The sequence below is a fragment of the Pipistrellus kuhlii genome, unplaced genomic scaffold, assembly GCF_014108245.1.
Source record: "Pipistrellus kuhlii isolate mPipKuh1 unplaced genomic scaffold, mPipKuh1.p scaffold_m20_p_41, whole genome shotgun sequence".
Lineage (NCBI taxonomy): Eukaryota > Metazoa > Chordata > Mammalia > Chiroptera > Vespertilionidae > Pipistrellus > Pipistrellus kuhlii.
Window position 1 is genome coordinate 1,982,962 of NW_023425542.1, and position 16,791 is coordinate 1,999,752.

The 16,791-nt window shown below is 46.2% G+C and overlaps 1 protein-coding gene across 19 annotated transcripts in view; it reads right to left on the reverse strand.

Moving 5' to 3' along the window:
• The window catches only part of WDR20 (WD repeat domain 20), a 51,483-nt gene that overhangs the window by 11,353 nt on the left and 23,339 nt on the right, over positions 1 to 16,791 (reverse strand). For 5 of the 19 annotated variants that reach the window (XM_036411699.2, XM_036411701.2, XM_036411717.2 and 2 more), the window contains exon 2: positions 4,253 to 4,435. The exons of 3 other annotated variants lie outside the window; for them this stretch is intronic. In XM_036411699.2, the coding sequence (XP_036267592.1) occupies positions 4,253 to 4,435 (183 nt within the window). Of the gene's footprint in view, positions 1 to 748; positions 842 to 2,423; positions 3,054 to 4,252; positions 4,436 to 5,218; positions 5,298 to 12,139; positions 12,163 to 16,791 lie in introns of those variants that run through there. 11 more of the 19 variants (XM_036411698.2, XM_036411714.2, XM_036411713.2 and 8 more) reach the window with 6 other exon arrangements.

Here is a 16,791-nt window from a genome sequence, read left to right on the forward strand (position 1 = left end):
CGGTTTAGTAAGTACGGAATGGAACTGGACCTCTCCTTCCATTCCCCAGCACCCACTCCTTCCCTTTTATCCAGGTGGTAAAGTGATCTCTAGGAACCCACAATTTGGTCATCTCTCCTTCCGATTTGGTTTCCAAGCAGCAGCCAGGGTCATATTCAAAACCGCCACCAGACTGCCTCGTGCTCCTGCTCCCTTCTCTGGGACCCCACGGCTCAGGTGAAGATGCAGACCTGAGCCAGACCCCAAAGGGCAAAGCCCTCAGGTGGCACCACCCTCCCCAGGTATACCATCCTCTCAGCTGTCTGGGTCCCAAGTTCTTCCCCACTCCTGGGCCTCCACCTGCCCTTCTTTCTGCAGGAGCACTCTACCTCCAGTCCCTTACTGACTGGCCGCCTCCTCATGTGAGCCCAGATGAAAGCACACCACTACCTCTGAGACATGTTCTCTGCCCCCATTTACAGTGGCCTCCATTTTCTCTTTCTCAGGCCCACTGTCTCCTTTTACATCACAAGTCACCATTTGCTGTGTGTGTGTGTGTGTGTGTGTGTGTGTGTGTGTGAGAGAGAGAGAGAGAGAGAGAGAGAGAGAGAGAGAGAGAGAGAGAGAGAGAGAGAGAGAGAGAGAGAGAGAGAGAGAGAGAGAGATATCTTCCAATGTAGGCCCAGTGCCAGGCACACAGTAGGTAATCAAGGTCTGTCGAATGAATGAAAAAATGGCCACAACTCTAGTTCAAGCCCTCAGCTCTCACCTGGACAGTTACTAGAGCCTCCTCACTGGTCTTGCTACCTTCATTCTCTCTTTCTTCATTCCAATCCACCTTCCACAAGTGCTGACAAGAGCTCTAAAAAAACACATTTGATCCTGTCACTCCCTTGAGTAAAAGCCCAAAGCTTCCCCCACAGCCTCCAGTGTCGTATCCAGATTGGTTAGCATGTCACAAAAGGGCGTTTTCAGTCTGCCCGCAGTTTATCTGCCCGGCTCGGACTCCTGCCGCCCTGAGGCCCACACGCTGGGACTGGCCACACTGGGCTCGGCACTGTTCCTCCACACGCCAAGTTGTTTGCTCCAGCTCTGAAGGCCTTTCTCACTCCGCTGCAGATATCAAATGTCACGTCTGGAAGCCTTCCTGGCCCTCTTGCACCGAGCTAACTTTTGTTTTTATTTTATGATATTTGATACACATTGAAGAACAGGGTTTACACATATCACTGGTCCTGTGTTCCTAACACTGGGATAACACATGGCGAAGTACACTGTCTGGCCATCTTACTAAACTGAGCGCTCCTGGGAGGACAAGGGCCCACCATCCTGCAACCATATATGGTGGGCCCTACTGTCCATGACCAGTACGAGCTTGTGAAATTAAGTTCTAGTTCTAGCTCTATCACCAGGATAGACCTGATCCGGACAATTCACTTACCTTCCCTTTGACAAGTTCCTTATCTGAAACATTGGGACAACTGCCCATGCCTCTGGACAGAAGGACCATCTAAAACGCTCCAAACCATCTAACTCTCATCCCCTGCAAAGCGTGACAACTGCGCCAGCCCACACCTGGCTCCTCTGAGACACACACCTCTGATGACCCTTGCTCTTAGACAGCTCGACCAAAACCTGATGAAAATGTCATCCGCACGGCCAGAGAACTTCCTCACTGTGAAGGACAATCAAGGTTAGCCTTGAGCTGAAGTGCCAAGTTGGCATTAACCACACATAGTCCATGCCTTTGAATGGCCATTTTTTAAACAAAATGTAAAAAAGAGTATGAGGAGAAATGATGCAGGCCAGAAGAAAGTGGCAAGAAATATTCAAAGTGATGAATAGCAAGGACCTACAACCAAGATTACTCTACCCAGCAAAGCTATCATTTAGAACTGAAGGTCAGATAAAAAATTTCACAGACAAGAAAAAGCTAAAGGAGTTCATCACCACCAAACCACTATTATATGAAGAGGCCCAGTGCACAAAATTCATGCATGAGGGGGGTGGTCTCCTCAACCCAGCCTGCACCCTCTCCAATCTGAGACCCCTTGGGGAATGTCCCGACTGCCGGGCCTAAACTGGCAGTCGGACATCCCTCTCACAATCTTGAACTGCTGGCTCCTAATCACTCACCTACCTGCCTGCCTGGTCACCTCTAATTGCCATTCCCGTCAGCCTGATCGTCCCTCACTGCCTCTGCGTGCCAGCCTGATTGCCCGTAACTGCCCCTCCTGCCGGCCTGGTTGCCCATAATTGCCCCCCACCCCTCCGCTGCCAGCCAGGTGTGTGTGTGTGTGTGCAAGAGGCAGCTAATCAATGATTTTCTTTCATCACTGATGTTTCTCTCTCTTCCTCTGGTTTCCTCTCTGAAATAAAAAAAGAAAAATTTTAAAGGAACAAAGGGAACATCTATAATACTTTCAACAATAAAGATAAACTTAGAAGAAGAAAAAAAAGAATATGAGGTAACTCATGCTTAGATCACTAAGAGCAAGAAGGTGCTTGTTAACCTGCAACTTCCAGGTGTCCCGAGTGAGGGGCAAGCCTGGCTGATGTCTGCATGCTCTCAGGGTGCTGGCACTCCGGGAATCCGTGGTCTCTGGCTCCACCCGCCCAGTGATGACACACAAACCCTTGTCCTCTAAGTGGCATTCCGTGCCATCCTCGGCCAGAGCAGCCTCCTGACCTTGTTTACCACAGTGCTTTACATGGTCCCAATCTCCTTCCGCTCAGTAACACGCTCCTATCTCCACGCAAACAAATCCTCACGATTTCTACTGACAGAGCAGAGAAGGGTGGTTTTGTGTCCACTCTCCCTCACCAAAAAAGTTAAGTATCAACTAACTTAGAAATCACTTCCTCAGATGATATTAGTAAAATATCTAGGTAAATAGAATAATTTTCTGCTTAAGTTTTGTTCATAGAAAATGGACTTAAAATACTTTTCTCTACAGATGGCAAGTTTTGTTTCCAGTCAACCCAGATGAAACTAGAAGATGAGATGGCATGGTTCAAAAGAGTTCACCAAGACCACTGGCAAAGCCACCCAGGAGCAACTTGTACCGTAATGACTGCAAAAGAATCAGAATTTTAACTGCAATGTGTTAAGTTGAAAATTCCCCCCAAACAAAATTATTTCTTCTGTTCCAAATTAAAGGCGTTAAAATCATGCATTAGTGCCTGGCCAGTGTGGCTCAGTGGTTGAGCATTGACCCATGTACCAAAATGTCACTGGTTCAATTCCCAGTCAGTTCAGGGCACATGCCCGGGTTGTGGGCAGCCAATCAATATTTCTCTCTCATCGATGCTTCTGTATCTCTACCCCTCTCCTTTCCCCTCTCTCTCTCAAATCAATAAAAATATATATTTTTAAAAATCATGTGTCAGTGGGAGACCACATGTCCTTCCTGAGGGTTCCCTCTCGACCTGACCCTGTCAGATCAGCACTGAGGTCACACACAGAGAAGAACCCAGAACTGGTAAGTTGGCCAACCTACGCTATCTTTCCCACAGGCTAGGAGAGTCATAGGAAATACAGGAGAGAAGAACATCTCAATTCTTGGGGCCAAAAAGCCACTCCAACAGTTTTCACAGACATAACCTATTTGGCAACTTCTAACTGCCACATTTCACAGTCTTGATGTGTTCCTGAACAGACAGCTCAGATATCTCGGCTTCTTCCAGAATGAAACTGAAGAAACTAGAAACCCCAGTACATACTACAACACTGGCAAAAGCTCTGTCGTGTGATCCAATTTTAAGTGCCAGGATTTCTAACTGTGTCAAAGGTGACTTAACAGCAAATATTTTCAAGAGCAAAAGAATTGCTCCTTAGCCAAAGGCCTGTCACACATACATACAAAAGCTTTCAGTACCATGTAAGCTGCCTAGCAAAATGTCATCAAGTTCCTTGGTCTGCACGAAAATTCCTGGTGATGCAAACAAGGTCTAGAATTCTACATTTTCTTATTTAAATTATAAAAATTAAGTCACAGTCTTACCCCATCTCCATTTTAACAGAGTTTTAAAACACCTGCTATAGACACCTGAGCATGCTCCACAAAAACACACACAAAACCGTTACCCCAGGGAAGCACAGGCAAAAATCAACAAGTTCATTCACCACATTTAAACTTGGATGAGACTAGGTAGGACTGAGAGAAAGAGAAATGGGCTTAGCTCAAAAGTGTAAAATAAGGCCCACTCCCCTTGGTAAGGACATATACATTCTTAAAGGGATTCTTAACAGCTAAGACAGGGTACTACTTACTTCCTCATTAAATAGTTTGCTAGTTTCTTTTTTGATTGGGTCTATAAGCTGGACTTGGCCTGCAGAAAAGCCCACTAGGAGAGAGACACTTTCTGCTGTGGCTGTTAGGTGGTTGAAGTCATGACAAGTAGGCTGTGTTCCTTTGTATATCCTTTTATCTATTGGTTTACTCAAGTCAGCAGCCTGGAGGAGAAAGAGAAAAATACATACGGTAAACAGCACATTGAGATGAGAAATCTAAGTTATACTACTTTATACTGCACTATGATGTTCAATCTTAAAAACAAAGGTATTTAAAATACTTTTTCAGATTTTAGCATTTTATCAAAGCACTTTCGCGTACCTTAGCCAATTTGACATTGTTAGACTACCAATAAAATGCTTATAACTGTTACTTTCACAACTTATTCTTCTTCAAATATATTTAACTAAGACTCCTGGACTTCAGGAAAATCCTTGAGATATTAAATTCAGTATCTGCAAAATGCATTCAAGCATTTTCTAACAGCGCCTCTAACCACATGAAAGCTCAGCTTTGAGATGTATCTATAGCCCCGCCATGCACATGGGTGAGTCACCATGTTCTCACAGTGTGGTCCCCGGACCAGCAGGGCAGTGGCAGCACCTGAACACTCACAATGCCAGTTCTCAGTCCACCCAGATCAAATGACCAGACACGAGGTGGGCCCAGAACTGCATTTAAAGGCACTGAGTGATCCCGACGAGGCTCCACTCTGGTTTGAGAACCACTGCTGTAAGCAGGCAGTCCTTACTAGGTCCCATCCTTCCCCCACCTTCACTGTCAGGTACCTTTCCCCCATGGAGCCCATACTCACTCAAGTGCAGTACATGCATCATCCTTCTTTCTAATAATGATCCTTCTAAGTAGACAAGATTCCCTCGCTTTACAAATGAGAAAACAAGTTTTTGGAAGTTAAATAACTCAGTCAAGGTCACCATACCTACCTAGTACGTGGCAGGACTGGATTTGGAACTCAGGTCTGTTGACCATAAAGGAGACAGGGAGAAAACACAGTCACACACCCTAAAGATAAAGGCAAATGACTCTGACTTGGGCTAAACGTGACTTTTCAATGTGCCTCCCTCCTTTAAGGCAGGTTCTCTTCTACATGAGCAATGTCCTGTGCAACCCAATGCGCTGGCCGTTCTGGCTGACACAGAGGAAACACACTCCTCCCACTCTTGTTCGAAAACCACAGGTGGAGACAACTACGCTGCTGACTGCGACCTTAAATAACACTGGGGCCTGTGCATTGCTCTGGGGCAGTGGTCGGCAAACTGCGGCTTGCGAGCCACATGTGGCTCTTTGGCCCCTTGAGTGTGGCTCTTCCACAAAATACCACGTGTGGGTGTGCAAGTACAGTGCGATTGGAAATTTCATGGCCCATGTGCAGAAGTTGGTTTTCAGCCTGGGTGAGTCTATTTTGAAGAAGTGGCATTAGAAGAAGTTTAAGTTTAAAAAATACAGTTCTCAAAAGAAATTTCAATCTTTGTACTGTTGATATTTGGCTCTGCTGACTAAGGAGTTTGCCGACCACTGCTCTGGGGCACACATCTCTCTACCAATCACCCCTGCCCTGTGTAGTTTCTGAAGATATCCTCCTTCCAAAGAGGCCTGTGCACTCTACCGAACATTCTCGAGTTTGACTTTTCAGATACCAAATTAAATAATGAGAATGAGAGAGAACCTCAAAATCACAGCCATCTTTGAGCAAACTCAGAACCTGAGCATTTGGAAGCCTAGCCCTGAGTGGTAAGAGTACTCTGGGTGCTCAGGTAGCTAGAGACAAAACTCAAATTCAAAATGTAAACTAATTAAATTATTACAGGATCTCTACGTCAGTATACATAACTCTGAAAATTTGTCAATAAATGTTTGCTTAGGGAGCCTCTCCCCTAAAAGGATATATCTAATATCATACACTAAAATATAAAAATAAATTCAAAGGCAAGCCAAAAATTAATAAACATACTAACTAATGAAATGAGCAAAAGAATGTACAATGGCTCTCAGAAACAACAGAGAAAGTAAAAGAACCCATTTTTACAAGTATTGCAACTAATTTAAACCTATGGATCCCTTATAATAACCACACTAGCTTCAGTTCTTTGGCTCACAGGGGTTGGCAAAAGTAGGTTTACAATTGTGAGTACACAAAAGTTTAGCTTATCATTTATTAACTAGAGGCCCAGTGCATAAAATTAATGCATGGGGGGAAATGGGGGTGTCCTTCAGCCCAGCCTGCACCCTCTCCAATCTGAGACCCCTCAAGGGACGTCCCACTGCCCATTTAGGGCAGTCAGATCTCCCTCTCACAATCCAAGACTGCTGGCTCCCAACTGCTGGCCTGCCTGCCTTCCTGATTGCCCCTAACTGCTTCTGCCTGCTAGCCTGATCACCCCCTAACCAATGCCCCGCCAGCCTGACTGATGTCTAACTGCCCCCCTGCCAGCCTGTTTGGCCCCAACTTCCCTCCTCTGCCAGCCTGATCACCCCTAACTGCACTCCCCTGCAGGCTTGATTGTCCCCAACTGCCCTCCTCTACTGGCCATCTTGTGGTGGTCATCTTGTGTCCACATGGGGGCAGGATCTTTGACCATATGAGGGCAACTATCTTGACCTTGTGTGTTTGGAGTGATGGTCAATCTGCATATTACTCTTTTATTAGATAGGATAGAAGCCTGGTGAAAGGGTGGGGGCCACCTGGTTTGCCCTGAAGGGCTTCCCAGATCAGGGTGGGGGTTCCTTTGGGGCATGGGGAAGCCTGGGCAAGGGGCCTGTGTTGGTTTACATGCCGGCCATGCCCCCTGGCGACCCTGGTGGAGGCCTGGTATCTGGGATTTATTTATCTTCTATAATTGAAACTTTGTAGCCTTGAGCAGAGGCCAGGGCTGGCCAGGAAGCTTGACTTCCTCCATCACCTTGGGCAACCCAAGCCTCCTGCTCTCTCCAGCTCTGTAGCCACTGTCATTTTTGTTGGGGTTTATTTATCTCCTATAATTGAAATTTTGTAGCCTTGAGCAGAGTCCAGGGCCCACCAAGAAGCTTGGCTTCCTCCATCTCGGGGGGGGCAAGCCTCCTGCTTGCTCCGTGGCCACAGACATCTTGGTTGGGTTAATTTGCAAAGTCCCTCCTGGTTGGCTCGTGGGCATGGCTGGTAGGCATAGCGGAGATACGGTCAATTTGCATGTTTCTCTTTTATTAGTGTAGGCTAGAGGCCCGGTGGACAAAATTCGTGCACTCACGGCAGGGTCGGGGGGAGGGCGGAATCCCTCAGCCTGGTCTCACTACTGCAGCTTTGCTTACCAGCCATGAGCCTAGCTTCTGGCTGAACAGCACTCCCTCTGTGGGAGTGCACTGACCACCAGGGGGCAGCTCCTGTGTAAAGCGTCTGCCCCCTGTGGTCAGTGTGCATCATAGCAACTGGTCGTTCCACCGTTTGGTCAATTTGCATATTAGGGTTTTATTATACAGGATTATGTAATATTTTCCATACAATGTAAATCTACTTTTGCCCACTCCATATTTATTCTACAACCCTATCCTTAATGTAACTCATTGAAAAGATGTCACTGTAATTAGATCATCTGTGAACAAACACCTCAAGTATTTTAAATGTCAACTGAAAGGCTTTTTTTACTCTTAAGTCATGTGAATATTCCAAAAACACTGTTTACTAATTTGCTTAACAAACTCTTCCTAGATCACTGCTTTCAAAATGAATCAGTCTATGCATAGTTTAGCAGTTTGCAAACAAAATTAAATTCAGAAATTGCGAATAAGCTTTAGAAACTTTTACAGCAGTTTGACAGAGTAATTTTGTATCTGTTGAATCTAATAATAAAAAATTAGAGTGTGCGTTCTATGTGTCTTTTTCAGTTAGTTTCTTTTCTTAGTAATCCCTTTTTTATCTTATTTTTTATATTTTTATTTATTTCAGAGAAGGGAGAGAGGAGAAAGATAGAAACATCTATGATGACAGAGAATCATTGATCAGTTGCCTCCTGCATGCCACAAACTGGGGATCGAGCCCACAACACGGGCATATGCCCTGGCCAGGAATCAAACCTTGACCTCCTGGTTTATAGGCTGATGCTCAACCACTGAGAAACAATGGCTGGGCAATCCCTTTTTTATGTTACAAAATTTTTTAATCTGTCCAAATAGACTGAAATTTTTAAAAATTGGTCCTTCAACACTGGTGGGAGAAGCAGTGTCCTAGAACAGTGGTCACCAACCACTGTCTGCGGACCACCAGTAGTCAGTGAAATCGGAAAGGTTGGTGATTGCTGGTTTAGGGAAACCTTTGGAGCAGTGGTCACCAACTGGTGGTCCATGGACCACTGGTGGTCTATGAGGTCCGAAAAGTTGGTGACTGCTGTTCTAGAAGACACAAAAGTAGACTTAGCCCTGACCAGTTTGGCTCAGTGGTTGGAGTGTCGGCCACAAATTGAAGGGCCGCAGGTTCAATTCGAGTCAAGAGCACGTACCTCGGTTGCAGGCTCAATCTCTGACCCAGGTGGGGCATGTGTGGGAAGCAGCTGGTCATGTCTCTCACATTTATGTTTCTCTCTGTCTCTTCCCCACCCTTCCACTCTCTCAAAAAGTAATGGGGAAAAATATAGTATATATTCTTGGGTGATATAATTCAACAAACAAACAAAAAAGTAGACCCAAAGCAAAGGAGCCCTTAGGATACCTCTTCTGTGAGGTGGCTCCTCCCAGCCCAAGCCCAATGGCACTCACAGACTATTGCACAGCAGGAGTCTGGCTAGGCAGAATGCACCTGCAGCAGGAATTCCTGTGAAGCCCGAGTAACGGCTGGGTGTGTGCCTAAAGAAATTATACTTCTAAGACTCCCAACAGGCTCTGCCACTGGTGCCTGAGTTTCTGGAGCCAACCCCAGCACAATGGTCTCTGACACCTCTGGTCCCAGGCTCTGTCTCTCTTTCCACTGATGTTTTGCTGTCCTGTTTTCTCTTCCTCCTCCATTTTTGGGGCTGGAGATGTGCCCATATGTACTTTGAACTCACACACCTTTTTAGTAACAGTAATAACTACCTGAGCCAGCCGCTGCTCTTTCACACGGGGCCAGCAGCCCACGGTGGCTTCCCCCGTGGAGGCGGTCTGGAAGGACAGAGCTCAGACTCTGGAACCAGGCAGGCCTGGCCTAAAGCCTTGTCTTCCCTCTTGGCAGCAAGGTGACCTAGTGCAAGGTGCCCTTTCCTCCCCCTGAGCCTCAGAGCACAACCTGCCCCCGCCCCCTTTGGCATCCCTTTATAGAATGGATAGAAGGCACAGAGTACACAGAATCTCTCAAATGATAACTACCATTAACTCATCCTGGTCACATCCTACTTAGAGTCAAATGGCTTCCTAATTCCCATCACTTCAGAGTAAGACGCCATTCCTAGCAGTCCTGCCCTCCATGGTCCGGCCCCTCCTTCCTCTCCAACAGCAACACTATCTTCCATCTAGGGGCCACTTTCTAGGCACCAGGAACTCTGCACTCACCATCGCATTTAATCTCACAGCATCCTTCCAACCAGCAGTGATACCACCCATATTTTATAGCTGAAGAACCTGTGGAGCAGGGCAGGGGTCTTGCCCACCCTCCACCTGCTCCCCACACCACATGGCCTGAGCTTGGTTGGAATAGTCTCCTTCACCCCTGTTTCCACAAATTTTACCTATCCGGTTCAGTCCCACCACCTTCAGCAAGCACTTTGCCAACCACCATTCTTTGTGCTGGCTCCTTATCTCAATTCCCAAGTACTTAATTTGTTCCACAAAATTTAGTATTTGATCACTTATGTGGTTACAGTATTGTTATGTGTATGTTATCAATTACACTATAATTATGATAAAAATTACAATACAAACTCCTATAAGGAGCAGAACTCCTTTATTAAACAGTTATCATTGTATCATTCCACAAACTTAGCTTTTGTTTTTTCAGCTTTCTGGTGGATTCTGCATAAATGGGTTTCACACACTTTGGAATTTTTGTAATGCTTCTGCATCCTAATTATTGCCAACTATCAGAATTTGTAAGTATGGATTTTACCAAAACCAATTTATTAAAATGTTTTAACAATTTTAAGAATTAGATCACATTTGCTTATTCAGTCCCATTAGAGTATCCATACCCAGTATGTTATAACAATATCTGTTAATGAATGAAACTGCAATCTGCAATTGTTTTTAATTTTTTTAACAGTAAGATTAAATTTTATCATTATACTCATTAGTTTTTGCATAAGGAGTTAATAATTACAAATAATTTGTTAGTATCTTATTCACAACTCACAGAAAATTTTTAAATGATGGTTTAAAACTCTTACTACAGAGCTAAGTATCAAAATCCTTCATCAATAAGTACAAAGTTTAAAATGTCAGGTTTCTCGCCCTAGCCAGTTTGGCTCAGTGAGTAGAATGTTGGCCTGCAGACTAAAGGGTACCAGGTTAGATTCCAGACAAGGGCACATACTTCAGTTGCAGGCTCCATCCCTGGCCCTAGTCAGGGCCCATTCAGGAGGCAATGTAGTGTGTCTCTCGCACACACTGATGTTTCTATCTGTCCCCTCCATTCTGCTCTCTCTAAAAATCAATGGAAAAATATCCTCCAGTAAGGATTAATTACAACAACAAAAAGTCTTGCTTTTCTTTTCCTTAGAGGTTGTTTTTTAATATGCTTTTATTGATTTCAGAGAGGAAGGGAGAGGGAAAAAGAGATAGCAACATCAATGGTGAGAAAGAATCATTGATTAGCTGTCTCCTGCATACCCCTCCCAACAACCTGGGCATGTGCCCTGACTGGGTATCGAACTGCAACCTCCTGGTTCATAGGTTGACACTCAATCACTAAACCACATGGCCCAGCTTCTTGGACTTTTTATTCCTTAAAATCCCTGGAATTCATTTTATAACATACTGTTGCAATACCAACCGAGTCATCTTGATTGGTTTAGCACCATACTACCGGGCATCTATCTTCCCAACACCATAAAGGTCTGCAAAAGACACCCTCCTGTTCCAGCTGACACCTTCACCCCATACCCCACCTAGGCTGTCGGCCAGCCACGGCGCCAACAGGAACACACAGAGGGCCTGTGCTGAGCCCTCTGCGTGGGAACCGACCTGAGGACCCAGAAGCATGGGATGTGATATGGAAAGCATCTCAGAAAGACCTTTTTTGGAAAGTACACGTCAAATAACCTAGGTAGTAAAGATGGGCTTTATTTTCCCAAAATTTCACCTTCTCCTTCCTCATCCGAGAATCACCTCAGAGAGAACCAGTCCCACAAAACTTGCCAGAAACAAGTCCTTTTACTGGCATATCTAACAGCTGCCAAATACTCAGCCCAGACCAGAAGCTCACCTGGTCTACATGGGACAAAGCCCCTCTCCCAAGCATAAAACGCCTGTTGCCTCCGTGGGCCCTCTGTACAGCACCCCTACCACATGATGGCTGCGGAGCCTCACCAGGCAGTCTTCCCCAGGCCCCTAGGTCTGCCTTCTTGGCTGAGCCCCAGGCTCCTCCCACCCATTTCTGCTCACAACCAATTCAGTCAAACGCCTCACTGCCCACACATTTTGCCAGGTTCGTCTTCATGAAGCCTTAGGTCACTCTCCCCCCGCAAACCCTCCCGGGCCCTGCCAGGCATGACAACCTCGGCCAGCCCCCTCGCTTGGTGCCTACAAGCCTTCCTGAAGCGGCCCCTCCACACACTTCCCCCCGGGGCTGCCTGTGCTCTGACACCCTGGGCCTTCCCTCACATCCTCCTCTCACCAGAGCACCTCCCCACCCTGACATCCACACGCTTCTGCTTAAGCAGCACCAGTGTCACTTCCTCTGGTCTCACCTCGGAGGCATTCTTCACCTTCGGCAGTGCTGATCACTATGTGGCACACTCATTAGCCGCAGCATGCTAGCTGTGTCCCACGGACTGTGAAAGTCCAGCTCCTTTAAAAACAATGACAAAGTCAGGAGCCTGCTGAGTCACTGGCAGCCCGAATGGATAAGTCAAAAATAGCTGGGGCGACCCCACTGCATCGAAGCTCCAGCGTGCCATCTGAAAGCCAGCAGGTCGTGCTTTCCGCTGTCACTGCCCTCATCCCAGGCGACCAGGACTGGGGCCTGGAGTAAACAAGTCACTCCCCAGGGCCATGAGGGCTCCCCTCCTCAGAAAGGAGACCTGCGGGGAACTCAGGATCCAAAAGCAGCCACATCACCAGGCTGCTCCACAGCCTTTCTTAGGGAGACCGGGCTTCCTAGTGCCTGAGAGGGATGAGTCCACAGCCTGGGCTGGACCATACGCATTTAACTTGTCATGTGGGAGGGGGGCTGGGAAAACACCAGCACCTTCCAAATCATGAGGCTTTGACTGCTCAGAGCTGAGATGTTCGCTCTGTGAACAAGGCTCAATGCACTATTTAAGAGAAGTTTTCTTCAACTTAGTGGAAAATAACCTGGCTCTCATAACAAAAATACCAACGGCGGTTCTCAAATACAGCACTGCCCACACTTCACACTCAGGTCAACAACTTAACACTCAGGTAACAATCAGCTGTAAGGCCTGGTACAGGCTCTGGTGTCCAATCCACCTGCCCTTTACGTAGAAACAAAACCAGTCTAGCCCTGGCTGGTGTTTCTCAGTGGTTAGAGCATTAGACTGTGCACTGAAGGGTCTCAGGGTCAATTCCTGGTCAAGGGCACATACCTGGGTGGCAGGTAAGATCCCCAGCTCTAGTGAGAATGCGTATGGGAGGCAGCCAAGTGATGTGTCTCTCTCTCAGATGGTGCCCCTCCCTCTCTCTCTCTCTCTCATTTTCCCCCTCCCTCCTTTCCTATCTAAAACCAATGGAAAAATATCCTCAAGTGAGGTTAACAACAACAACAAAACAGTCTAATCTGTGAGACACCCATATGCACAATCCATCTTTTTGCATCTTCAGTTCAACAGTTACATTGCAAAACTCTGCAAAACTGGCACAAATGATATTTAAAGAATCCAACCTTTATTTTAATATCTACTGTAGAAATTAAGCAATTCTGAAAATGGAGGGAAATAAAAGTCAAGTGTTATAATCCAGAAGAGACAAGCAGCCAGACAGATATAAAAGCAAATATATGATCCTCCTGCTGACCAAAATCCTACCTAATAACACATACCTTTGTGGGTGCCCTTAGCAGACAGAGAAGTCACTGCCTGGTGACAGAGCACCTCTGCATCCGCCCCTCTGGTGCTGTCACAAACCTGAGTCGAAACCGGTTTGGCTCAGTGGATAGAGCATCGGCCTGCGGTCTGAAAGGTCCCAGGTTCGATTCCGGTCAAGGGCATGTACCTTGGTTGCGGGCACATCCCCAGTAGGGGGTGTGCAAGAGGCAGCTGCTGGATGATTCTCTCTCATCTATGTTTCTAACTCTCTAACCCTCTCTCTTTCTCTCTGTAAAAAAAAATCAATAAAGTATATTTTTTTAAAAAAACCCTGGGCCCTACGGTCCCTGCCAGGCCTGTCTTACAGATGGGGACAGGGACAGGTCAGCTGTGAGGAAGCTCTGCTGAGTCCCTGCACCTGCTCTCTGCCCTGGCTCCTCCAGCTGCACCACGCCGCTGCCGCCTCCTCCGATTCCATCACCGCATGACTCCATGGCCCCATGCCCGATGAGGTGGGAACCAAATATTCCCGCCCTGCTCCATGCGGCCCAGAGTCCAGCCCTACCTTCACAGTGCAATTACCTCAAAGGGCTGTTTTTGTTAAAATGGAGTAAAATGCAAAAGTCCCAAGTATGATGCCTGCCACTTGAGAAAAGTTAGCCCCCCTTTTGAACTAATATGTCTCCTGAAAGCATAAAGATTTTTTGCTTATCATAGAGGCTTTGAAAATTCTCCTCATTCATTAATACCTACAAAGAAATAGAAATAGGAGAAACAAATATTTCTTTCAGCCCTAAATTTCCTGTAGACAACAGCAGACCCCGGTGTAAGGCAAGTTTCCTTCCAACATAATTTTCCCAAACAGGACAGCAGCTTCCCTCTCCACTTCCCTCCTCAGAAACACATCGCCCACCCTGACAACAGCCGTCCCACACCCCTTACCAGCATGCTCTGAAGGCTCGGGCCTTGGGACACCTGCCACTCATGTTCCAGGCCATGAGGAGAGGGACAGGGGACTCCGTGAGGAAGAGAGAAGGGCAAAGTGAGACCACCTCAGAACCCAGGCAGACGATGAGATGTGACGTGCTGGGGCCACCTTCCTGCCGCCATCCCACAAGGGGAAGAGGTGCATGGGTACAAAATAGGCAGAATGCGTTCGGTGAGGTCTTCAGAGCAACCATCTGTGCAGCTGCCTGCTGTTCACTACGGAAAGCTCCCCTGCAGACCTGCAGGGGGCAGGTGGTGCCAGAGGAAGCACCTTTCCCTCTCCCCCACCCCCCCAGCACTGTCACTCAAATGTCAGCTAAAATAACAGGCTTCATGATTTTTTCCCAAGGCAGCCTGTCACTTAAAAGTGTTAGCTATGCAAAATCTACCCCTCTTCCCTCAGTCGGTTTTTAAAAAATGAACTGAAACAGCTGCTAAGCTGCAGCACCTTCACCCTCTTCATTTTCATATATTGCACTCCACTCCCAGGGAGAATCTATCAAGGCAAAAGGCCACCAGGCTGGCGTGATGCTTCATTCGTCCAGGCGGGTGAAATACTGATTTCTTCATTAAAGCAAAACTATGAATAAACGCCAGATAAATTCAATTTGCACATGTCCTAAAACCAGATCTCATCTCATTAAAATGCTGATATATTCAAATAACCTACTTTTTATTAAACCCTATTAAAGATGCATAAAAATATTCATTCCTATTCTTAAGGGAACATCACCTTTCAAATGGAAGAAAAGGCAAGATACTTTCACTTCTGCAAAAGACACTCATGTGATATTCTTAGAGAGTAATTTTTTAAAGTTCCCATGAAAGGGGTGGGGTGGGGAATTCTACAACTTTCTAACGGTGGTGTGACAGCACTGGGCAACTAAGGCCACTCAAGGCAGTGAGCAGTGCCCAAATGCTGCTTAAGGACCATACTCTGTGTTCCTACATTTAGACGGTTCACAAGCTTACAGTGTTGGACACAGCACAGAGCTGATTTTAAATTTTTCTGACTCAAGTTGCTCAGTAATATAAGCTCCTCAGCAGAGGAGCTCCCATTTGAAGTGAGAATGGCCCTGACTGTGTAGAGGCACTGCCATTTCCTGGCCCTGTTCCCTCATCCTACAGAGCAGCTGAGGCCCAGGGAGCCTAGGACTGTGCTTTTAACCAGAGTAAGCTATGTCTACCTTTTTTACAAACTCTCAATTTCAGTTGGGACAATGAACTACTTAAATCTGTAACGTTACAAAGTTTCAAAAAATGACACCAGCCCAAAACCGGTTTGGATCAGTAGATAGAGCGTCAGCCTGCGGACTGAAAGGTCCTGGGTTCGATTCTGGTCAAGGGTATGTACCTTGGTTGCGGGCACATCCCCAATAGGGAGTGTGCAAGAGGCAGCTGATCAATGATTCTCTCTCATCGATGTTTCTAACTCTCTAACCCTCTCTCTACCTCTCTGTAAAAAAAAAAAAATCAATTTTTTTTTTTAAATTTTAAATCTGGAAGAAAAAAAAATGACACCAATGTGTACCAGTAATTTTACATCAAAGACAGTATTTTGGAACCTGTGCATTGCTGTATTTTCAACAGGAAGCAAGAGAGGCAGCGAGAACATAAAACCTGTCTTATACAATGAAGAGAGATCAGCCACTAAAACAGTGACCTAAACATTGACTTTGGCTTCTGTAATTCAAATAGTCCGGTCCAGCCAGGCCTCAGCTGAAGAAAGTAGCCTCAAAGCAATGAGAGTCACAGAGAGCTGACCCATCCCAAGTACTTCTAGGATGAAAGCTTTGATTTCTCCTTCATCTTAAATCTTATAGCTCCACTGGAACTTCTCAGCATTTTTTAGGGCATAACTGCTTTATAGGCCGCCACAGGAAGAGCCACTTAAATATCTGTTTTTCCCCCCAGGAGATTTAAAAAGCTCTTTTAGGCACCTGAAATGCATCAGGCACTGGTATAGCCCTAGTAACGCAATAGCAGTTTCAAAACGTGGACCAGTAAGACGGGCACAGACAAGAATGTGGAGGAGCAGGCCTCACCTAACTCCCATGGGAGTGTAAACTGGCACAGCCTTTATGCAGGACAATCTGGCAACATTCAGCAAAAGCCTCCTTTCCTCAGACATAAATCCAACTCCTAGCTTTAGAAGACATTTCTCACATGTGTGAACTACTTGTAATAGCTAAAAACTGGCCCAACACAAACGTCCATCTACAGCAGCTATACAGGGACTATTACTCATGGGGTAAGGCACTGAGAACAGAACACAGAAGGGTCTCAAACACAATCTTGAGAAGCATTTACTAAATAATGTTATTTATATAGAATTCGGAAATCAGTCAAACCAGTCGGCGATGCTGGAA